We start from the raw sequence: 24,986 nt of genomic DNA, 5'->3' as shown, positions 1-24,986 counted from the left end.
GGCTGGCGGGAAAGACCCCCTAAGGGACCTGGAGGGCGTGGCGGGCGAGGGGCGGGGTGTCCGGGGTGGGCGGTGGAGGCCCGGAGGCGGGGTGAGGGGTGGGGTTTTGAGGGTGTAGGAATTAGGTTGGAGAGGGTGTAACTGCGGGCGCGGACGGTCGCAGCCCAGAGTTGGGGAGTACGGGGACTTTGAAGGTTGCGTTAGGGAATCTAGGGATAGCTCCTACGACGAAGAACTGATACGAAGGAAGGGTTTCCTTGGGCTCAGAGCGTGTTCCTAAACCGGGAGGGACGCGTTCGAGGTTACATATAACACGGGGGGTTGTTGGGGGTGATGTGTTGGGCTTGTATCGTGGTTTGAGTGTTTGAGCGTGGTGATACTTGATGACAGGATAAAGCTGGAAGGGCTTTAAATGATTAAATAGAGAAGCTGGGACAGAGTGGCCACATAAAGACGCAGGCGTTTGTTTGTTAGCGTTCTGAACTGAGGGGAAGGGAGTCCTGGATTCTCCAAGAACCCTAAAGCAGATGGAGGAAATACTTGCTGTGTTCAGCCAAGTTCTAAGGTGCAAAGGAAGAGAGCTTGCGTGCAGAAGCTGTCTGTACTTTTTCACCTTATTTGTTTACTAAATATACTTGTTTGTTTTGTACCAGTTTTGGAACTTAAATTCAGGGCTCTACTGCTTAATCCAGAGCTCCACTTCCGCCTTAATTTTTTTTTTTTTTTCTGGTGGTTAATTGGAGAAAAGAGTCTCATAGATTTACCTGCCCAGGCTGGCTTGGAACTGTGATCCTTGTTTCTCAACCTCCTGAGTAACTGGGATTGCAGGTATGAGCCACCGGTGCCCATCCACCTTTTTTGATTTTTAGCCTGTTAAGATTTTCTTTCTTCTGTTTTTGTAAAATGATAAGGTACATAGAGTTGATGTGAGCTGAGTAAAATTCAAAGAATGTCTTGTTTGAGATTGAGGCGAGATCTCATGGACAGTAGATTTACACATTGGAAATTGCTGAATAGTTGGCAGGGAAGATGGGCAGTGGGAATGAAATTATTTTAAGATAGATTATAGGTTGGACATGTTTGCTATGTAAAACAAATAAACATCTAGGATCTATTTTTATGTCTTTTGTCTCTTCAGAGTAAAAATTTTGGCTTTAGGACCATAACATGGTGCCTTGCCAGATACTTAAGTGGCTTTTTATGTACAGGCAGATGATTTGGTTTTCAACTTTTTTTTTTTTTTTTTTGGTCTGTCGTGGGTCCTGAACTCTAGGCCAGGGCGCTGTCCCTGGGCTCTTTTACTCAAAGCTAGCGCTCTACCACTTGAGCCACAGCACTACTTCTGTCTTTTTCTGCTTATGTGATGCTGAGAAATTGAACCCAAGGCCTCATGCATGCAAGGCAAGCACTCTACCACTGAGCCACCTTCCCAGCCTCAGATAATTTTGTTTTGACCATGGAATATTTCAGGGGTACAGCACTGTGAAACTAACATTAAGGTGTCTCTCTTACAGAGATAAAGTTTCACATGATTAACAGCAAAAGTCAGACTAATTCAGATCCTGATTTTCATTTACTAGCTATAATCTTATGGGAAGTTATTAACTAGATTTTTTTTGGCCAATTCTGGGGCTTGAACTCTAGACCTGAGCACTGTCCCTGAGCTTCTTTTTGCTCAAGGCTAGCACTCTATCTCTTGAACCACAGCACCACTTCTGGTTTTTAGTGGTTGGAGAAAAGAGTCTCATGGACTTTCCTGCAAAGGCTGGCTTCTAACCTCGATCCTCAGATCTCAGCCTTCTGAGTAGTTAGGATTACAGGCGTGAGCCACTGTCTCGGGACACATCTTTATCTTTTAAATGGAGAAAATAGATATACTTCAGAGTTGTTATGAGGATTAAATATGATAATATTGTAAAACAGAACATAGCCATGCACAAATACTACCTAATTAATATTAATTGTGATTATCATTATTAAACCAAGGTAAATGTTTCTGATTATACGTAATGTACAAACTTAATTAGCTGTTGGGTTTGATTAAGGAAGACTTCAGTGTTTCAGTCCTTTGGTTTGATTTGAATTTCCTTTTGATACTATTGGGAAGATCTTGATATGCCAAATTAGTGTTTAATCATAGTTTTCTTTTGAAAGAAATATTGTAAAAGGCTTCCTAACCAGTGTGCAGCATCATAGAGAATGGCATATAGTTTCTTTTCCTTTGTTTTTCCTCTTCTCCCTTCCCTTCAATTCCCTTCTCTTCCATCCTTCCTCCCTCCCCACTTTTTCCTCCTTTCTTCCTTTCCTTCTCTCTTCTTCTTTTGAGATGGGTCTTGCTGCACATAGCCCAAGCTGGCCTGGAACTCTTCATCCTCCTTCCTCAGCCTTCCAAAATCAGGATTACAGGCATGTGAACCATGCTTAGCTCATAAGTCATTTTTTTACATCAGAATATTACATCCTTTGAAATAATACTTGAATATTTTGTTTTGGTTTGTTTTTTTCTGTAAACTTTCTGAATGTGGTAATTTGAAACATTTTTTTGGGGAGTCCGGTTGTGGGGCCTGAACTCTGGGCCTGGGCGCTGTCCCTCAGCTCTTTAGCTCAAGGCTAGCACTCTGCTACTTGAGTCACAGGGCCACTTCGGGGTTTTTTCTTTTTTGCTTATGTGGTGCTGAGGAATCGAACCCAGAGCCTCAGGCATGCAAAGTAAGCGCTCTACCACTGAACCAACTTCCCAGCCCAATTTGAAACATTTTTATTTGGAAAGTTTATACCAATTCAGTATTTAATATTTAATGTAATAGTTGGCATTTTACTTTTCATGACATCACAATGTAAGGAAAATCCCTTTTAACCAAACTCTTCCAGCTTAATCCTATGTGCCTTGAAAATGATCACTTTCCATATATGCTGTGTGATGAAAGTTGAAAAGGATTAGTTTAGTGGATAAAGGCACTGCTTTTAGATTCACATAAAGCAGTTAAATTCCCACCATTGTTTGCTAGCTGTGAGACCTAGAACAAGTAACCATACAAATCATTATGTTCACGTATGTAAATTAGAGATAATAACTTGTTTCCTAATATGAAATGAGATGCCTGTGTAAAAGGCATAATATTAGTGCCTAGCAAATAATATTCAGCAAGTGGCAACGTCATTGTATTAGGATGTTAGTGAGGCTTTATCATTTTAGATCCTCTTTTTAGGGATATTGATTATTTTTTGAAGTAAATATTCTTTTCAAAGATCTTCAGAGAATGCTTTATTTTCCACAGTTCTTATTAGCATTATTTGGTTGTTCAGGGAGGTTTCATGACATGTTTGTATATGTGTATATATGTGTACTCATTCCTTTTGTCCTTCTTGATCATCCCTTCTCCCCCTCTCCAAACTTCAAATAATTAAAAAACTGTTTTGTGGTAAAAGGAATTAAATCAGTGGCAAAACTCAAGATCTAAGTCTTTTTTTAATGTAATGTGTATTACATGTTTATTACTGTGCCCATTATTAAAATAACCAAAAAAAATCAATTAAAAAATGCCCAACTATCAGTCCAGGCAGTATTGATGTTTCGGCTTGACTGGTTCATGGTAGAGCATAAATATGTGGGCATCTGAAGCAATTCCTTACAAACCCAGCTTGGTTCTCCTCCAGTGTCTTCTCTTGGAGTTGTACCTGATTTTGTTACCAGTTTTCATCCGAATCCACTGGGGAATGGGGCCATTTTGCTTTTGTTTCTTGGCCAGAAACCGCTTGATTCTGAAAGTCTTGTAAGAAGACTTGATGAGAAGCTCTGGAAGGCACGGTAACCACGATGGCAAACAAAAGCTGAAGAGGAGGATCTAAGTCATATATTATTGGCTATTTATATTTAAATTTGTGTGCTGCTGTTCGAATTGCTTACTATTGAAATAAAACTGCCCTTTAATAACTGTCCCATTATATCCTACTATAGGATGATAATTCATTATGTCATTTTTTTGGATCAAGTTTATAGATGGTAAATTTTGTTTATTATTATTTTTTTTTGGCCATCCCTGGGGCTTGAACTAAGGGCCTGGGCACTGTCCCTAAGCTTCTTTTTCTGAAGACTAACACTACCACTTGAGCCACAGTGCCACTTCTGGCTTTTTCTGTTTATGTGGTACTGAGAAATCGAACCCAGGGCTTCATGCATGCTAGGTGGAACCCAGGGCTTCATGCATGCTAGGCAAGCACTTATCACTACACCACATTCCCAGCCATAGATGGTAAATTCATTGTGAAGATTTGTCTTATGTCTGGGGAAAATCTCATTAAAAATATAAAGTGTTGCAAAAAGAAAAAAAGGTTTTCTTGTAGTCGGTGTTGTTTAGATCTTCTGTATAAATACATTCATCACTTTTTTTTTGGTCGGTCATGGGGCTTGGGCGCTGTCCCTGTGCTCTACCACTTGAGCCACAGTGCCACATCTGGTTTTCTAGTGGTTTATTGGAGATAAGAGTCTCACAGACTTTTCTGCCCAGGCTGGCTTTGAACTGCTATTCTCAGATCTCAGCCTCTTGAGTAGCTAGGAGTACAGGTGTGAGCCACTGGTGCCCGGCTTAGTACATTAATCACTTGCAGTCAAAATGTGTTCCTTTTTGGGACCTTGTGTTACATTCAGTCTTCGCTGATGATGCTATTTTTGTAATACTGTTATAACCATAGAATAGTATGTTGTATGCTTACTAGATTGGACTGGACATGTTACTGAAACTGTCCAGGACTGAAATTGTTTCCTTAAAAATTAACTTTTAGCTTATTACATTTATTGGTACTATTACAAGAAAAGTAGTCTTTTTTTTTTTTTTTTTTTTTTTGTCTGATAAAATTGATAGTTGGTAACAACTGAAGCACTCTGCTGTGTATTCTTCTTGCTCCTCCAAGCTAATGTGCCACTTCATCCTCTTGTTTCTTGGGAAAGAGAGTTGGTGGATCTGTATTCCTTGCCCCATTCTCCTTCCCTTTCTCTTTCTCCCTTTTCTTTTTTTTCTTTTTTTAAAATCTGGGATGTCTAAACCCATTATGTCTTGCTCAAAAGAATCCATGACCTTTCTTTTTTTCTTTTTTCTTTTTTTTTGCCAGTCTTGGGGCCTGAACTCTGGGCTTGGGCGCTGTCCCTCAGCTCTTCAGCTTAAGGCTAGCACCCTATCACTTGAGCCATAGCACCACTTCTAGCTTTTTCTGCTTATGTGGTGCTCAGGAATTGGAACCCAGGGTCTCATGCATGCAAGGCAAGCACTCTACCACTGAGCCACCTTCCCAACCCCTCCATGAACTTTCTTAAAGTTATTATCAAAGTTTTTCTATAGAGAAGAACTTCTTTTTTTTTTTTTTGCTGGTCCTGGAGCTGGAACTCAGGGCCTGGCACTGTCCTCGAACCTCTTTGTGCTCAAGGCTAGCGCTCTACCACTCAAGCCACAGGGCCACTTCTGGCTTTTTCTGTTTATGTGGTACTGAGGAATTGAACCCAGGGCTTCAAGCATTCTAGGCAAAACACCCTACCACTAAGCCACATTCCCAGCCCTTATTTTCTGTTTTTCATCATGTTCTTCTACATTGCTACCTAACCACCATTCTTTAAAGTCCTCATCTGTGACCAGGAGAAAAGCATATAAAAGGACAGAAGCAGGAAAATTAGGTAGTTGAGCAAGAAATGAAATGTCAAAATGAATAAAAAACAAAACCAAAGACATTGTGAAGAGTCTAGATGAGGAATTATTTATTTCTTCTTTTGGAGAATAGCTGAAAAGCTGGGATTTTTGAGAAGTTTATTTGCTGTGTTTGAGAGGAATTTTTCTTATCTCTCCCCACCTTTTCCAGTATTTAATGAACTTCTGTTTGCCACTCATTCCAGATCAGTGCATCTAGTACAGACCTTGCTTTCTCTTCACCTCTGTCCTCCAAATCTACCTGTTTGAACATTTCTGTTCCTGTACTAGCAGTCTCAACTTCATCTAAGCTGAAAACTGCACTTGTTTTTAACTCTTCTTGTTCTCATCTCTTATAACCAGTTTCCGAGTTCAATGACTCAGTCATGGTCATATTCCAATTTTTTTAATATCAAAATCAGCAAAATCTAAAATAATATTTTCCATCTACCCTGAAGTGAAGAATCTCCTCCACATACTGCCATGACTTCACCATGGGCCCAGAATTAGTAGAGCCAAGGACTAAGGGCTGAAGTTTCTGAAGTTGGGAACCAAAATAAATCATGAGTTCACTAGGAGGTTTTATTCTACTCTATTTATTTATTTACAGCAATTGTTTGTGTTTTTGGTTGGTCCCAAGGCTTGAAGTCAGGGTATGGCTGCTGTTCCTGAGCTCTTCTACTCTTAAGCTAATGCTCTACCACTTTGAGACACAGCTCCACTTCCAGTTTTCTGGTGGTTAATTGGAGATAAGTGGCACATGGACTTTACTGCCTGGGCTGGCTTTGAACTGTGCTCCTCAGATCTCAGCCTCCCGAGTAGCTAGGATTATAGGCATAAACCAGAGCACCAAGCTCCAAGAATCTTTTTTTCATATTCTTTTTCTTTCTTGTGGGAGGAGAAGCACTAGGATTTGAACTCAAGGCTGCATTCTTGCTAGGTAGATACTTTACAAAATTAACCATGCCTGAAACCTTGCTTTTCTTTCATTATTGATAGGTGCTAGAGTTTTTGTTCAGGTCTAACCACAAATTATTATCCCTCTTGATTCTTGCCTTGGAGCAGCTGGGATTATAAGTGTGTGCCACCAGACTTAGCCTATTTAATTAACCAGACAGTATTTTAGCAAGTTATAAAGAATCTGGTGTTATTTCTCTTGCTCTTGAGTTTGAAATTATTTTAACATTATATAGCTTCTTAGGAAGATAGTTAAAAACTGAAATTGGAAATCTGGAAGACAAATTCATTAAGTGCCCAAGATATAAATGTTATAAAGGAGAGAGAACAGAGAAGACAAATAGTATTTGGTTTTCATTCAGTATAACTCTTTTGCAGTATTTAGCAAATTGGAGTTAATGTTAAGCCTGTATCTGTACAGGCTATTCTGTTACCTGATTACTAATCAACTATCATTTCTGTAATTCAAGCTGCTTGAACTTAACATTGCACTGGGATCACTATTTAATTATTCTAGTTTTGATACATTGCTCTGTGTATGCTAAATATATTTTTGTTCTTAAATTGTAAATGAAATTAATTTATTTGTTGGTGTGATTAATAGTGTCAACTAAGCAAGGGAAGAAGATATTTGAAATACTAAGTTTGTTTGTACCTGAAAAATGTTTTAGGAGGAGCTAGTCTTTAGATCTGAACTTCCTTTACTTCCAAGTTAGACTTGGACTGTACTCAAAGATTGTTAATAATTAGCTGAGCTGTGAGCTTTGCTCAGCCTAGCAAACTCGAAGTTCTCAGTTCAAGCCCCATTATAGCCAAAAAAATAATAATAATAACTTAGAAGGTAACTGAGATGGTATTTTGCTTATTGACACCTTACTAATTTGTTGAGATGAGTCGTTTTTGGATCACCAAGTTTTATTTTCTTTTCTTTTTTTGCCGTTCCTGGGGCTTGAACTCAGGGTTCGAGCACTGTCCCTGAGCTGTTTTTGCTCAAGACTAGCACTTGAGCCACAGCTCCACTTCTGGCTTTTTCTATTTATGTGATACTGAGAAATCGAACCCAGGGCTTCATGCATGCTAGGCAAACACTCTACCACTAAGCCACATTCCCAGCCCCAAGTTATATTTTCACATGGATAAACGTTGTTAATACTCATGAAAGGTTTACCTTTTTTAAAAAGGTGCAATATCACTCATAAGCTAGTATCTCAGGAAAAATGTTATTTAAAAGTAGTACTCTCAATTTTTTCTAGCTGCTAGGTAAATTATAGCTGTTAAATCAGGCATGTCTTCCCATAATCAAAACACAGCGTATTTGTATGTTTAAATTGTGCTTACATTTCCTGCCTTTATTTTTCTGGTATTAACACCAAACTGGTTTATAGGGTCCATTTAAGTTAGAGATACGTAAAATTAGGTGGGGTGTAATGGCTCACATATGTATAGGTAAAGATTGAGAAGATTGCATTCAAGGCCAACGATAGTCAAAAAGTTTGGTTAAAACTCAGTCTCACCCAAGTAAGCCTAATGAAGTAGCTAAAGCCTGCCATTTTAATTGTCCATAGGTAGCAGAATGGATCTCTGAGGCTGGACCCAGGCCAAAAGCAAAATCTGTCTGAAAAATAACCTGAAAGGAATACAATATTTTACAAAAGTCTAAGAACTTACTTTCAAATATTACACTGCATTTAGATTTCTTAGTCATGTTACTAATACTCCAGTTTTTGTATAGTTTTAAACACTGGGGGGCTGGGAAGGTGGCTCAGTGGTAGAGCGCTTGCCGTGCATGCCTGAGGCCCTGGGTTCGATTCCTCAGCACCACATAAGCAAAAAGAAAAAAGCCAGAAGTAGCGCTGTGGCTCAAGTGGTAGAGCGCTAGCCTTGAGCTGAAGAGCTGAGGGACAGCGCCCAGGCCTAGAGTTCAGGCCCCATGACCGGACCAAAAAAAAAAGGGTGGTGGTAGAGTATGTTGTGGTATGACCTTGGAACTCCCCTATGTGATTTGAGAGAGAGAGAGAGAGAGAGAGAGAGAGAGTGTGTGTGTGTGTGTGTGTGTGTGTGTTTTGTCGGTCCGTGGGGCCTGAACTCTAGGCCTGGGCGCTGTCCCTCAGCTCTTCAGCTCAAGGCTAGCACTCTACCACTTGAGCCACAGCGCCACTTCCAGCTTTCTTCTTTCTGCTTGTGTGGTGCTGAGGAATTGAACCCAGGGCCACAGGCATGCAAGGCAAGCACTCTACCACTGAGCCACCTTCCCAGCCCCCTATGTGATTTTAGAATCATTAGATTAAAAATATCTTAAATTCATTTGAGAAACTGAAGATGAACAAAACACCTCTGTATTCAATGCTCTTGAAAATTTATAATATGAAATTTTGCCCAATAGAAATTATTTTTTTATGCCCATCTTGGGGCCTGACCTCAGGGTTTGGGTGCGATCTCTGAGCTTTTTAGCTCAAAGCTAGTGCTCTACCACTTGAGCCAAGCTCCACTTAGCTTTTTTTTTTTTTTTTTGCCAGTCTACAGGGTCCTGAGCTCTGGTCAGGATCAGAACTCTGGTCCTGAGCGCTGTCCCTGTGGTCTCCAGCTCAAGGCCAGTGCTGTACCGCTTGAGCCACAGTGCCGCTTCCAGTTTTCTGAGTGGTTAATTGGAGATAAAAGAGTCTCATGGAGTTTCCTGCCCAGGCTGGGTTTGAACCATGATCCTCAGATCTCAGCCTCCTGAGTTGCTGTGATTACAGGTGTGAGCCACCAGTGCCTGGCTACTTCTGGCTTTTTTTTTTTTTTTTTTGGTAGTTAATTTCCTGCCTGGACTGGTTTTGAACTGTGATCTTCAAATCTCAGTCTCCTGAGTAGCTTGGCTTACAGACTTAGCCTCCAGCACCAGGGTCTTGCTGGTTAATTTTTATAAACAACATTTACAGATTTTTTATTTTTATTTTTTATTGTGAGAATACCATACAGAGAAGTTACAATTACATGGGCAAGATAACAAGTACTTTGTTTTTTGTTTGTTTGTTTTTGGGTCGGGTCGTGGGGCCTGACTCTGGGCCTGGGCGCTGTCCCTCAGCTCTTCAGCTCAAGGCTAGCGCTCTACCACTTGAGCCACAGTGCCACTTTCAGCTTTTTTTTCTTTTTGCTTTTATGGTGCTGGGGGCATGCAAGGCAAGTGCTCTACCACTGAGCCACCTTCCCAGCCCACCAGTACATTTCTTATCAAGCATTGTTGCCTCCTCTTTGTTTCCCCTTTCCATCCCTTCCCATCCTCCTGAGATTTACAGATTTTTAAAAAATATTTATTTTTATTAAGTAGTTTTGTACAAAGGGGTTTTAATTCCTTAAGTCAGGTTATGAGTACAGTGCATCTTGATCAATGTTACCCTTATGAATTTTTCTGCCCAGGCTTGTTTCAAATAGTGATCCTTTGGACCTCTAGTAGCTAGGATTACAGGGTACCAGGTACCAACCTGGTTTGAATATTTGTTTGTTTGCCAGGGTTGACCTAGAGGCCTTGGTGTTTGCTAGGTAGGCACTCTACTACTTGAGCCACATCTCTTCCTGTACTTCTAAAAAGAGAAATACACTTCTTATTCCTTTATTTTTGATTTTGATGTGATTCAGTCAATACTTGTAGATCTTTCAGCCATTTGTAGATCTTTCAGTTATTTCTTAGCTACTTAAAATTATTTAAATAAGCTCCTTATTTTGGAATATTAAAAAGTTGCATGCAAATACATTACAGAATTCCTCTGTCTTCTTCACCTGGTCCTACATAATATCTGATGATGAAGTGATACATTTAATGCACCAAGAAATTAATGTCAGTGCATTAATGTTAACTAAGCTTCACACTTTATCTAGATTTTAACAGTTTTTCCACTAATAATTTTTTCTCAAGCTTTTTTGTGGGGAGTTCATTTGATATTTATGATTATGTACTTCTGTCTAATATGTGCAGAGACACTTTTGTAACTTAGAGATGTGAGAAATAGACAAAACTTTTTATGTTTTATTTTCTTAGTCTTAACTATGTTGTCCAGGCTGGCCTAGAACTCAACTATGTGTAGCCCAAACTGGCTTAGAACTTGTGATCATCCTACCTTGACTGGAATAGGTGTGTGTTTAGTGGATGAGGCTGGAAAGGTATGTGTGGGGTTTGGAGAGGTTTTCTTTTTAATAAATGTATTATTTATTATGTTTAAATAGTTGTAAAAGAGGCTGTCAATTCAACATGTTAATTTATATTGTAGAATGCAACTGGATCAGTGTTACCTTTCTTATAATCTCCCCCCACCCCCATCTTTTGTAATTGGAGAGTGTTTATTTTGGAATTTGTTTAGGTTTTGTTGGTTATTTTTTTTTTGAAAGCAGGTCTGAATTTATAAAATATTCTCATCTTGAACCCAAGAGCCTCCTCTCTAGCCTCCCAAGTGTTGGGATTACAGGCATACACCATCATACTTGGCTTTATTTGAATTTTTAGTACTGTTTTTTTTTTTTGGGGGGGGGACAGTTCTGGGTTTGAACTCTGGGCCTGCTTCTTTTGCTCAAGGCTAGAATTCTTCCACTTGAGCCACAGTGCCATTTCCAGCTTTTTCTAAGTAGCTTGCTTATTGGCAATGAATAGTCTCACGGGCTTTTCTGCCAAGTTGGCTTTGTTTTTATTAGTCCTAAAGCTTGGACTCAGGGCCTGGGCACTGTTCCTGAGCTTCTTTTGCTCAAGGCTAGCACTCTACCACTTGAGCCACAGCACAACTTCTGGCTTTTTTTTATGTGGTACTGAGGACACGAACCCAGAACTTCATGCATGCTAGGCAAGCACTCTACCACTAAGATACATTCTTAGCCTCCTGAGTAGCTAGGATTACAGGTGGGTGTCATACACACCTGGCTTTTGTAGCTATGTCTTACTATATGCACACATGCATGTAAATTTCTCTGTCTGGAAGCTTTGCTTTGTGTTCTGCCTTTACTACTTGCTTTTTCCCCAGTTGATGCTGTAACAAATGGGTAAATACAGGTAAATATGTATAAAACTCCCAGACTTTTTTGAGTTTTAGCCTCACAGCATTTATATGGTAAAGAAAAATGCAAATTGAGGCCCTTACCATTGTGTAAGCTCTTACTGAATTTGTAATGTTTTGCTATTGGTGAATTTTGAATTTTTAAACTGTGGTTCAATTTCCATTTGATTGATAAGCACATTGAAAAGTACTATATCCTGTCATTAGTATTTGAGGATTCTATATTAAGATTTGACTCAATATTTTTAAATGTAAAATAGTGGGATATGTGGATATTTGGGGGAAGGGAGTTGTTGCTAAAGGCTAGCACTCTGCCACTTGATCCATAGCTCCACTTCTGGTTAATTAAAAATAGAAATTTCAATTTTTCTGGCTGGATTGGCTTTGAACCATAAGCTTCAGATTTCAGCCTCTTGAGTAGCAAGGATTATAGCCATGAACCACTGACACCCAGTTGACACATAAATTCTGGTGAATAAAGCATTACCATTATTTTTGGAGAATATCTCCCATTATAAAGAATTGTTTGTATGGATTAAAGTGAGATTATTGGATTATTTGTGCATGCCATTTACTTCCTTTTGTTCTAAACAAAAAATATTTTTTAGTCATGGTATATGTAGCTCCTGTATAAAGTGATTTTTTGTTGTTGTTGTTGGTTTTTGTCAGTCTTGGGGCCTGAACTCTGGGCCTTGGCGTTGTCCCTCAGCTCTTCAGCACAAGGCTAATGCTCTACTGCTTGAGCCAAAGCACCACTTTCAGCTTTTTCTGCTTTTGTGGTGCTGAGGAATCGAACCCAGGGCTTCATGCATTTAAGGCAAGCACTCTACCATTGAGCCACCTTCCTTGCCCTAATTTAAGTTTTAATACTGAAATGGCTTTTTTTTTGCTCTCCTTTTAAAGAAGTAATATGAAACTTACCATAGGCCAAAATTATAACATTCAGGCTGCCAAAGAATACCCCACCCACCCCCATTTTATTCAAAAATGACTGTTCCCTAAAGATGTCTTATGTTCTGCATTGGTGAGGAAGAAATCCCTTTTTTCATCTCATTGGCCAGTTGCCGGCACCTACCTTACAATGATATTCATATTCTCAAGTGATAATGTTTTATGAATATTTCGGAAGCTGAATGAGCCTCCTTTTTTCTTGTAACCAAACCAATATCTTCCTTAAATGATTTATGAATGTAAAATATTTGATTGGCTTTCTGTTTTATGACTTACAAGATCTTTTATAGTGTTATTTTTCAGATGTGAGCCTCTGAAGAAACCAAATACTATCTAGTCTAATATGATATAGATATGTATTTGGTTAGGGCTAAAGAAATCTCCTTCCCTGATTGTATGCTTACACTGTAGAAACATTTACTGAAACAGTAATATTGAGAAGGGCACACAAAGAGGCCTCAAAAATAAATGGCAATATTTAATTTTTTACTAGTGATAACAATACAGATGTTCTGTTACACATTACAAATATTCAGATATACAAATATATATATGTGTGTGTGTGTGTGTGTGTGTGTGTGTGTGTATTTATTTTTGCCAGTCCTAGGGCTTGAACTCAAGGCCTGGGCACTGTCCTGAGCTTCTTTTGTTCAAGGCTAGCACTCTACCACTTGAGCCACAGCACCACTTTAGCTTTTTCTGTTTATGTGGTACTGAGGAAACAAACCTGGGGCTTCATGCATGCTAGGCAAGCATCCTACCACTGAGCCACATTTCCAGCCCATAATTTCAATTTTTCAAACCCAAATTCATTCAGTTCTTTTATTGTGATAAAGGGAACAACAACAAAAACAAACAAACAAAAACTCAAAGAATTGAGGGATGTGAGTGAAGGGTTTTGTAGCAGTAAAGGAGGATGGAGAAATCAATTTCTTCTTCCTGAATCTCCTGCTGCCTTCCTCTTTTTCTTTTCTTTGTTTGCTTGTCTTCACTTGTCCCCCTCTGCCTCTTTCCAGCTTTTATGGATCAGCTTACTGATTCTTTCTTTACTTTTTTCAAAGAACTGTCCTTCTATTACATCTAACTGCACATTAGTCCCATTCTCACCAGATTAACCTTCCTCGGAATCTTTTCCTTATGACCTTCTGTGATTATAGCCTAGGTTTTCTTTCACATGTTGTGAATTTTTAGTTTACAACTGTTCCTGTATCTCCTAGTGTCTTCCTCAGAAAATCTGATTTGCTTGTCTGTTGCTTGTCTTTTGAAGCTAGATTTCAGCAGGTAAACTCTGACACTCCTGTGTCAGATATTTGCTCCCAGTCCAGTTACCAGGAGGGACATGGCCCACATAGGGTAGGCCATTGCCTCCAAAAAGGAAGGAAGTGTTTCTAGAAAGGATTTATGGACAAGCAGGTGTTCTGAAGTTCTGTCTAATATATCAATAAGTATTATAAACATACCCTGTGTATCTTTTTTTTGATTGGTTTGTGATTGCTTTCTGGTAGTGGGAAGACTTTTTTGGAAAAGAGAACTATTATGTCTGTCTTAATTGCAACTTATGGCCTTATTTTACCCTTTAGTCACTTCATTCATCCACTGAATAATTATTTAATAAATGCTTCCCATATCTCATAGACTTCTAGGTGTAATCCTTACTTATACTTAGGAGTCTATGAGACATGAATTGGACAGGTTTGTAGCAGTTTATCCCACTGAAAAAAAGTGGTAGTAATGGTGGGTACAAGAGAGCTTAGGATAGGGTTTGAGAGCAAGGTTAGAGAAAGCGGGGCTAGTAAATCCAAATTTATTGCCATTGTAGCCATGAAGTGAGAGTTGAAAGCCTGGCATAGCCGAGAGTGTAGGTGCACAGCCAAGTAGTGATAGAAGAGGAGTGGAAATCTATTTCTATTTTACTTCCCACATTGAAAATTCCATCCATTGCAGCTTACATTTTCAAATATGATTGAGCAACCACTGAATATGATAAAAACTCAAGCCATTCATCCCACAGATAGATATTAAGAGCCTACACTGTCCTAGATAGTGCTCTGGATTTGAACGAGGAGCAACAGAAAGGATTGTTCTTTGCTTTCAAGGTTTATGCTGTTGAGTTTAGAGCTAGTGGAATCCTAAATAGAAACACATAGAAATATTTACAGAAAATTGACTAAGTACAAGTCTAGTGTTACTATTGGATACTACCCTATGGATCCAGGTTAAACCTGGTCAAGATACTCTTAGAAGTAGACAGTTGTAGCAGGGTTTTTGTTTTTAGGTCACACCAGAAAGAGTTTCACTACTGTTTTAATCACAACTTTAAAACAAAATAGACAGCTGTGAGAAACCAGGAAATTAAAATCTAGAAAGATAGTTAAATGTTTTTTTAAATAAGCTTTTTATTGTAAAAATACTGTACAGAGGTTACAGTTACATGAGCAAGGTAATGAATACACTTCCTATCAAGCATTGTTACCTCCTCCTTTGTTTTTCGCCTACCATCCCTCCCCTCCCACCTCCACAGCTACACTCCCCTCCTCTCCCCAATGTTTTTTTGAAAGTTGCCAGAGCTGGCTAGAGAGAAAATGAAGCAAGGTAGCTGGGAAGGACAGTTTGGGATCTAAGTTCAGAAATTAATCCCTGGAAGTAATACTGAAAGTGAATCATCTTTTGAGCCAACAGGATGGAAATTCAGGAGAAATGGAGATCACCTCAAGCTAAGATTTGAAATTTGACTTGAATAGGGCTTCCAGGGCTTTTTATATATGCAAAGGTTGGTATGTTTAGAGTGCTGGTGCACTGGATGATACTTTCTAGTATTTTTAGACTTAAGGAACTAGCTACTTTCACAAGAAAAATAGATAATGTCTCTTTTGAGACTACAATTCCTTAAACCTACCTGAATTTGAAGTTTCAGTGTCTACCAATTCCAGACATGGAGACATATTTGTTTGTTTGTTTGTTTTTCCAATCCTGGGGCTTGAACTCATGGCCTGGGCACTGTCTCTAGGCCTTTCTGTGCTCCAGGTTAGCACTCTACCACTTGAGCCACAGTGCCACTTCCGGTTTTTTCTGTTTATGTGGTACGGAGGAATTGAACCTAGTGCTTCATGCATGCTAGGCAGGCACAGCCACATACCCAGCCCTGTTGGTTTTTTTTTTTTTTTTTTGGGGGGGGGGTCCAGTGGTAGGCCTGAACTCTGAGCCTGGGTGCTATCCCTCAGCTCTTCAGCTCAAGGCTAGTGCTCTACCACTTGAGCCACAGTGCCACTTCCAGCTTTTTTATTTCTGCTTATGTGGTGCTGAGGAATCGAACCCAGGGCCTCATGCATGCAAGGCAAGCACTCTATCACTGAGCCACCTTCCCAGCCCCCTGTTGGTTTTTTTTTTTAATGAACTAATAAAAGTGTATGTTCAGAGGCACCTTTTCCCCTGTATATTATTTTTTTTAACCATTTAGTGACTTAATTAAAGCAACTGTATTACTGTGGTATCACATACCTATAATCTCAGAATACTGAGGTGGGAGGATCATGCGTTCAATGCCAGCTTGGCTATATAGAAATACCCTGCCTCGAAAACAAACAAAAACCCATAAACAAAACAAACAAGAAGCAATTGGATGTTTTCTATTGAAAAAGCATTTTGCATCAAATACCTAGTTTGATTTTGTTTTGTGACAGTGTTTTAGTCTGTCTGGCCTTGAGTTTCTAATCCTTATGCCTCTGCCTGCCAAGTGCTGAAACTAGGTTTGACATATCATTTTTAATCTTAGTCCCTTTTTTTCTGTTAATTTTCTGTGAAATTTAAAAAAAAAAAAAAAGAATAAGTGGAAGTTGGAGGCATAGCTCAGGTAGCAGAGCATCAGCCAATGATGGAAAGTGTCAGATACTGAGTTCAGGTCCTGTTCTCCATTAAAAAAAAAAGTGTAAACAATACGTATCAGGTATCTATTGAAAATATCCTGGACTATGTATTTTTTTGTGATTATCTATCTGTATCCACCTACCCACCTACCCACCTACCTACCTACCTACCTACCTACCTACTTACCTACTTACCTACCTACCTACAGTTGTGAGCTACCAGTGCCTGGTGTTTCCCTCTTTTTTTTTTATTTTTTATTTCTTCCTCTTCTCCCTCTCTAACAATAGAGATCTAACTTGAATGCTTTGCTAGTTTGAACTTATATAATTATAAAGTATTCTCAAGGATGAATATTTTTCTACTCTGCCTCTGCTGGAGTAGGAGTGCTTAACTGCATTATGGTAATTTTTGTGGATTGTTGAGTTGATAGGAAGATAGAGATCTGTGGTTTAAGACCCTGTATATCAGAATCAGAGATTTTCATCAACTTTTAGTTTTACAGTAGTCATGGGATATTAGAATACAACCACACAGTACATCTTAGCCAAAGCCCTTTGTATTTTATGTAGAACTAGACAGACATGCAATTAAATGACTTGTCTAAGGTCACATTGCTAGACATGGCAGAGCTAGCACCTAAATTTACTCTTCTGTTAAACTGCCTGTGTTTAGCAAAGTCATTTATTTGCTGGTCAAGCTTTCCATTGGCTATGTAGAAGGGGCTGTGTACATTTATTCTGGTCGTCTGTACACACACACACACACACACAGGAGGGGCTGTGTACATTTATTTTGGTCGTCTGTACACACACACACACACACACACAAAGTAAGGGCCTGTACAAAACAGAATCTTAATCTTGGTCTAGCACTAGCTAGCAGGTTATCCAAAAGCAGTGTCATTCTAGGATTTAGCAGTCCAGACTCTGGAAGAAAGGCTGTGCTCCAACTATAAACCTGAGATTTCTATATAGAAACAAATAGTAAAAGAAAAAGGTAAGAGAGGAAGGGAGGTTGGGAGGGGAAGAGAAAAAGGGAGAGAAAGAAGAGAGAAAAGAAAAGGCTGTTTCAGGTGCTACTGGAATCCCTACTTTCACAGGTGGTAGACCTGTGAAGAAACTTCAAGGAAGAGCTATAAAGAACAAGATGGATGAAAAGAGTGAGAGGGGAAAGTTGTAAGAACCAGCTAAAAATATATTTAAGGAAGAAAGTGTTTTTGTTCCTCAGGGTGGCGTGGAAAAAATGACTAATGCTTTGACGTAGTTTGCTGTAGCTTTTAGGTTACAAATTGCTTTTAATGTGTGATAATTCATACTCCATCTAGGGTTTTAATACTGTAAAACAACTGCTGAATATTTAGGCCATTTCTACTGGCCTAATGTCAATACTGAAGGAGTTTTAATTAAATAAGTCTTGGATGTTAACATTACTTAGTATTATTCTAACAGTGAAAACATATCCACAGCTAATAGCTTGCTAACATTTATTAAACATATACCGTGTGCTAAGTACTATTCTAAGCATTTTCTGTCAACCCTTATTTTATACAGAGGATATTCATTTTGATTGAATATTGAATAGATTAAGTAGAAAATAGCACAGTATACTTAAGCACATTCTTTGTACTGTTTGTAATCACATGAAAGAAAAAAAGAGTGGTGGGCTGGGCGCTGGTGGCTCACTCCTGTAATCCTAGCTACTCAGGAAGCTGAGATCTGAGGATTGAGGTTCAAAGCCAGCCTGGGCATGAAAGTCCATGAGACTCTTATCTCCAATAAACCACCAGAAAACTGGAAGTGGCACTGTGGCTCAAGTGGTAGAGTGCTCGCCTTGAGCTGAAGAGCGCAGGGACATAGCCCAATCCCAGAGTTCAAGCCCCACAACCAACCAAAAAAAAAAAAAGAGTGACGGTGGTTTTGAGTATCAAACATCTCTTAGAATTAATTTTTAAAATGAGTCTGTATATGAGCTGAATGAATTTGTTCATATATGATAGTGGTTTATATTAGTTCTGCATTTAAGAAAATGTTGCAAAGAAATCATTTCTGTTTCTCATTTTTTATTCCTATAATATAGTACATGTTATGTGTGTAGAAGGGGCATGTAATATGATACTTGTTTTTAAGGAGTTTCTTAGAAATAAAATTATGAACAGAGGCTTACATGAAGTGGTAGCACCCCTGCCTTGACACATTTAGGCAAGCCCAGTGACAACCATAGAATATGTATAGTGAATTGTTTTTAAACTAGCAATGTTGATGATCATGTATCTAAGCTGTACACAAATTTCTTGTTTTATTTCTTTATGTGATGATTTTATGTATTAATTTTACCACTTCTCTAAAGATTGCCTTGTTGATTCTTTTAATTAGAATGAGACAATTTAATACATTGTCCTCTCCTTTGTCTCTCAAGAATCTCTATAAATTCACCTTTTATGTTTTTTGATCGGTCATGGGGCTTGAACTCTTGGCCTGGGCGCTCTCCCACAGCTTTTCAGCTCAAGGTAAGCACTTTACCACTTGAGCCACAGCACAACTTCTGGTTTTCTGAGTAAGCCACCAACTCCCAGCACCTCTAATTTTTTAAATAGTAAAAAGTAAATTTTACTGATCTCGTTCCTCTAGTTTCTGTGATCTTTCTAAGCTTTTCTCCTTTACATAGTTGGCCTCCTGCCCCTGTGCCATCCCCTCTGCTTACAGTCCTCAATGTCTCCAACTCTGACCGTGTATCCTACTCTCAGTTCTCTATTAAATTCCCTAGTGGATTGAATCTTCCCTTATATTGAATTTTGAAGTAATATGGGCCAAAAGATGTAGGTTAAGTTGGAAAGTCCCAAACATCTCGTAAGTAGTCAAGAGAGGGAGTTGCAACATGGGAAACACCTTGGGGAAAACTTAAGATGGAGATATCATTGAAGAGAAAACCTACTGAAGCAATGGAGCGCAGGTAAACAGAAGGTAAATGGGACCTAGTAAGAAGTTATTTGAGTAATTCATAGAATCAGGAAACTAATTTTTTTTTTTAAATAGTGCCATTGGACATGTCTAGAAAGTAGAAGCTTTGAACTAGAAGTTTAAGAAACTTACAGCAATAACATATAGGCACAATGTCAGGCTCAGTTAGATATGTAGAGAGTAGAAGGGTTAATCTGAGAAATACTTAAGAAGAGATTTTGTTACAGCTTGGTAAGGGGAGAAGAGTGAGCAGGTTCCAGATGATTCTTAGATTTCATACAAGGTGTTAGCACTTTTCATAAGCTGATTGAGTCAAACAAAGGCTTTTTTATATAAAATGTTCTATTTTTTAAATGTGTATAAAATGCCCAGCAGTGCCCTCTTAAGCAAAACCTGTGCTTAACTCTGTTGCCAATAAGGAGGGCCTTTTTTTATGAGATGGAATGGATGCCTAATATAGTATATAGTATAACAGAAGGAAGTATAAATTGACATTTTCTTTTTTCCTTTCTTCCTTTTTATGGTGCTGGGTATCAAACCAGAGCCTTGAATAATATACTAGGCAAGTTTTCTACCACTGAGTTACATCCTTAGCTCCAAAAAGACATTTGTAAGAAAGGCTTCAGAGGGGGTGGGGGGAGGGAGAGGGGCAAGACAAAGTGGTTTTTGTTTTTTTGAAAGTAACAGTAGCTGGGTGCCGGTGGCTCACGCCTGTAATCCTAGCTACTCAGGATGCTGAGATCTAAGGATTGCCAGCTCAGCTTGGGCAAGAAAGTTCGTGAAACTCTTATCTCCAGTAAACTACCAGAAAACTGGAAATGGCGCTGTAGCTAAAGTGGTAGAGCGCTAGCCTTGAGCTGAAGAGCTGAGGGACAGTGCTCAGGCCCAGAGTTCAAGCCCCACGACCAACAAAAAAGAAAAGAAAAGAAAATATGACATGAAGGGCAGAAATGCTATATGGAAGAATAATGTACATTACTTCATTAAGCTATTAACGTATTAGCTTTTGCTAATGTGGGATAAAGTGGAGATGTGTTTTAAACAATTTTTAATGTAACTAGCATGTACTTGTACACTCTCCTTTAAAAGTGAATAGTTTAAGCTGGGCACCTGGCTCATGCCTGTAATCCTAGCTACTCAGGAAGCTGAGATCTGAGGATCATGGTTCAAAGCCAGACCAGGCAGGAAACTCCATGAGACTCTTTATCTCCAATAAACCACTCAGAAAACCAGAAGTGGCACTGTGGCTCAAGTAGTAGAGTGCTTGCCTTGAGCTGAAGAGCTGAGGGACAGCACCCAGCCCCAGAGTTCAAGCCCTACATACGTACATCTTTATGTTTGTGTGTGTATATATGTATATATATGAGAATTTTTGACAGTGTCATCAGATAGTTATTGTGTGCTGCTTTAATATTAACTATACAATGCTGATTACTGAATACCTAATAATAGAGATAAAGTCATATATAAATGTACTTCCTGATTCTATAAGAAAGTAGTTAAGAGTTTTTATATTATTTTGAATTTTATTTTAACTTATATTTTTTAGTTGGTAAAATTGAGAAATATTTAGTAAAAGGATCATTCTTAATAAAATACTCATTTGTTGGTTTGGGGTTTGTTTTTGTTTGTTTTGGTTGGTTGGTTGGTTGGTTGTGGGGATTGAACTCTGGGCCTGGGTACTGTCCCTGACCTCTTCAGCTCAAGGCTAGCATTCTACCACTTGAGCCACAGTGCCATTTCCAGTTTTCTGAGTGGTTAATTGGAGGTAAGAATCCCATGGACTTTATTGCCTGGGCTGGCTTTGAACTGCAATTCTCAGATCTCATCCTCCAGAGTAGGATTACAGGTGTGAGCCATTGGCCTGTTGATAATATTTGAGTAATTTATATCAATCCTAGTTCCAGACCCAAACTCAGTTTGGGTGAAGAGGATGAGAAATAAGCAAACCTATCACATAAAGGGATGATACATGTTATGAAAAACTGTAACAAGGTAAGGGGAAACTGTGTGATGGGTGAAAGTTCTGTGTGTAAATTGTCAGGGAATGCTGTTCTGAGGGAAGTAGAAATGTGAGTGCAGAAGGAAATCTTGCTAACATTATTTCAGGCAAAGGAGCAGTAAATGGAAGGCTGTGCGTCAGAATCTAGCTAAGTAAGAACCAGTTTGACATGCTGGAGGGAAAGCAAAAAGCTGGTTTGACGAGCAGTGAAAATAAGTAGAGACTAATAGGAGATGATGCAGAGGAGGTAGGGCCAGAGTATGTTGCACCAAAATGAAATGCCCATGCATTTTATGTTGAATTGTGAAGGGAGGCTATGGACCAACTTTGGTCACAATTGTGACCTGACCTGATGTACTTTTTACAAGTTTATTCCAGCCATTAAGTAGAAGACTGGCCATTGGAAAAGGCTTATTTTGGGCAGCTTTTCAATGACTTAGGCCTATGGTTTCCAGTGTTCAAGTAACAAAACTGTTCAAATTATATTTATTTGTATTTTCTCTTTTTCTGTATGTGTGCCAGTATTAGAGCTTGAACTCAAAGCATCATTCTCTCACTTGACTTTATCCCCTCCAAGTTGGAGCTCTACTATTTGAGCCACAGCTCCACTTCTGGGATAAGAATCTCATGGACTTTTCTGCATGGGCTGGCTTCAAACTTTGATCTGCAGGTCTCAGCCTCCTGAGTAGCTAGGATTATAGGTGTGAACCACCAGTGCTTGGCATGTATTTCCTTAAAAAAAAACTTTACTAATACCTAATATATAGATTGGCACTGTAGCCTCCATTGTACTTGCAATTGGTCGTATAACATTTGACAGTTTGACCTGAGCAACTGGAAGAATGCTGGTTCCCTGGGCTGGGATGAGAAAACTAAGGGAAGAGTAAGGTTTGTTTTGAGATGAGGATGAAGAATGAGGAGCTCAATTTGGGGCAGTTTATTTGCGATGCCTCCTGGATATTTAACATGATTCGTTGAATGAATGGTTTACATATGCCTCTAGAGCCCCAAGGTAAGAAACAGATTTCAAAGATCTAAATATAGGGATCTAGCATAGGGGCAGTATAGCAGATCTAAAATTAAAACTGCGCAAATGCAAATTTCACTTCTGAGGGCAAATTACTTTCTTCATTTACCTCATCTGTTGAAGGGAAATAATGTCTACCTCACAAGGCTGCTGAAAGGATTAAATGAGTTACTACAAGCAAAGTGCTTAGAATAGCCTGGATGTTAACTTATTACCAGTTCATGAATGAAGTAGTAGAGTGCTAGCCTTGAGCAAAAAATCTCAAGGACAGCGTCCAGGTCTAGAGTTCAGGTCTCAGGACTGGCACAAAAATTAAAAAAAAATGGAAAGAAAGAAAAGAATCTAGAAGGAACAATTCATCTGTTAATGAAGTTACAGAATATTATTGGCGATTCAGCTAGATGGGGAGATTTGGTAGTGGGAAAATGAGATCTTTTTCTCTAAATACTTTTTAAAAGGAAGTTTGATGGGATCATCTATGAGATATAGAGGGCAGGTTGTAATGTTGGAGAGACAGAAGGTAGTGTTTAGAAGTATTTTTGAAGGTGGAAGAATGAATTGACTAAGGAAGATCTAGCAGGCAAATTGTCAAGGAGTCCTGAAGGCCTATATGACATTTGTGACCATTAAAGAGATTCCAGTTGACTAAAAAGGGAAGCATAGTTTTTATAGGATATAAAATGGCAGAGACAGTGCTTCTTCTGCTTTGGTTTTGAACCTCTGTAGTCTCATCATTGAGAATATTGCTTTTGAGACATGCCAGGCAGCCACAGTAGAATTACTAAAAATGAATAGGCAATAAGCCAAAAAATAATTATTGCATTTTTGTCATATACAATATGTATATCATGTTTTAGGATGAGTTGTTCAAAGTATTTATGTTACTATCTCTTTAAATGTACCTATTTTACACAAATGATATCAAGCAGACTATACTTCATTATTGAGTTTAAGCAAGGGAAGCAACATGCTCTAATAGAGAAGCTTATCATCTCCCAGATAGAAACAGAGACACAAAATCTTTACCAAAAATTTCCTTATGACCTATGGTTCCTGTTAATATACTTTTGTCACTCTTGTTTTTTTACCTTTTTATTTGATTACAGAGAAATTCAAAATTTGCTTTTGTGTTCTTTCAGGTGCTGGAGAGTCTGGTAAAAGTACCATTGTGAAACAAATGAAGTAAGTTCAAACATGGCCTTTTATAAGACTAGATTTCCTCCAAATGTTTAAAGAGTCCATCATTTGTTTTCATGTTAGGTCTTCAGTATTGACTTGTGGTTTTCTTGTCTTTAAAGAATCATTCATGAGGATGGCTATTCAGAGGAAGAATGTAAACAATATAAAGTAGTTGTCTACAGCAATACGATTCAGTCCATCATTGCAATTATAAGAGCCATGGGACGGTTAAAGATTGATTTCGGGGAAGCTGCCAGAGCAGTAAGTATTTCTTATTTCCGCTTCACTTGCTTTTATTCAATAGATGCAGTTAAGCCAAATTTGTCATGTTTTAGGGAAACAAATTTTAACAACAAAATAAGATGTTGCAAAGAGAGTACTGCATGCTCTTTTGAGACGTATTAACAGTTTGCTTTAGAAGATACTGGATTACCACAAAATGAGTCAAGGAAAATGTTAGGTCTGCCCAGGAGAAAAGCCCATATAGCCATACCACCATGAATGCGCCCAATCTCACCTGATCTGAGAAGCTAAGTAGGGTCAGGTTTGGTTAGTACTTAGATGGGAGACCACCTGGGAAAGAGACTATTCTCCAGAGCAGACCTAACAGAAATTGGATTGTGGTGATGGATATACATTAGGTTTCTGTGATAATAGCTCTATTCAATTTAAAATTTTTTTTAATTGGGGCTTGAATTTGGGGTAGGGCCTTGAGCTTGCTAGATAAGTGCTCTACCACTTAAGTCATATTTCTAGTCCTTTTTGCTTTTAGGTTTTAGCTTTTTTAGTTAAGAGTTTCACACTTAGCCGGGCGCTGGTGGCTCACGCCTGTAATCCTAGCTACTCAGGAGGCTGAGATCTGAGGATCGCGGTTCAAAGCCAACCCGGGCAGGAAAGACCGTGAGACTCCTATCTCCAATAAACCACCAGAAAACCTGAAGTGGCGCTGTAGCTCAAGTGGTAGAGCACTCGCCTTGAGCTAAAGAGCTGAGGGAAAGCGCCCAGGCCCAGAGTTCAAGCCCCACGACCGACAAAAAAAAAAAAAAAAAAAAGAGTTTCACACTTTGCCTTGGATCATCTTTGCATTGTGATCCTTGTTAAAGTCACTTAGTTTTCCAGAATCCACCTAGCGTAAGTATTAAGTGGTAAGGGAATATTTACAGTGTCAAGACAGCATAAAATAGGTGGTAATGGCTCCCTCTATTTTGAGGTTTCTAAAATTTAAATATATTTTAGGAAAGTGATACTGAGGTTATTTGAATACCTGCATGTGCTGGACTTGAATTCTAGGCCATTAGCGGTCACTGAGTTAACAGCTGGCACTTAATACCTAATAAGCCACACGTCCAGTTC

The 24,986-nt window shown here is 38.9% G+C and overlaps 1 protein-coding gene across 1 annotated transcript in view; it reads left to right on the top strand.

Annotated features, from left to right (window-relative positions):
* Gnai3 (G protein subunit alpha i3) overlaps positions 1-24,986 on the top strand; it is a 40,227-nt gene that overhangs the window by 348 nt on the left and 14,893 nt on the right. The window contains exons 2-3 of the mRNA XM_042676617.1: positions 23,594-23,636; positions 23,753-23,894. Coding sequence (XP_042532551.1) covers positions 23,594-23,636; positions 23,753-23,894 — 185 coding nt within the window. The remainder of the gene's footprint in view (positions 1-23,593; positions 23,637-23,752; positions 23,895-24,986) is intronic.

The sequence above is a fragment of the Dipodomys spectabilis genome, unplaced genomic scaffold (assembly GCF_019054845.1).
Source record: "Dipodomys spectabilis isolate Male_0828 unplaced genomic scaffold, ASM1905484v1 ptg000002l, whole genome shotgun sequence".
Classification (NCBI taxonomy): Eukaryota; Metazoa; Chordata; class Mammalia; order Rodentia; family Heteromyidae; genus Dipodomys; species Dipodomys spectabilis.
This window is presented reverse-complemented; position numbering and strand designations above follow the sequence as displayed.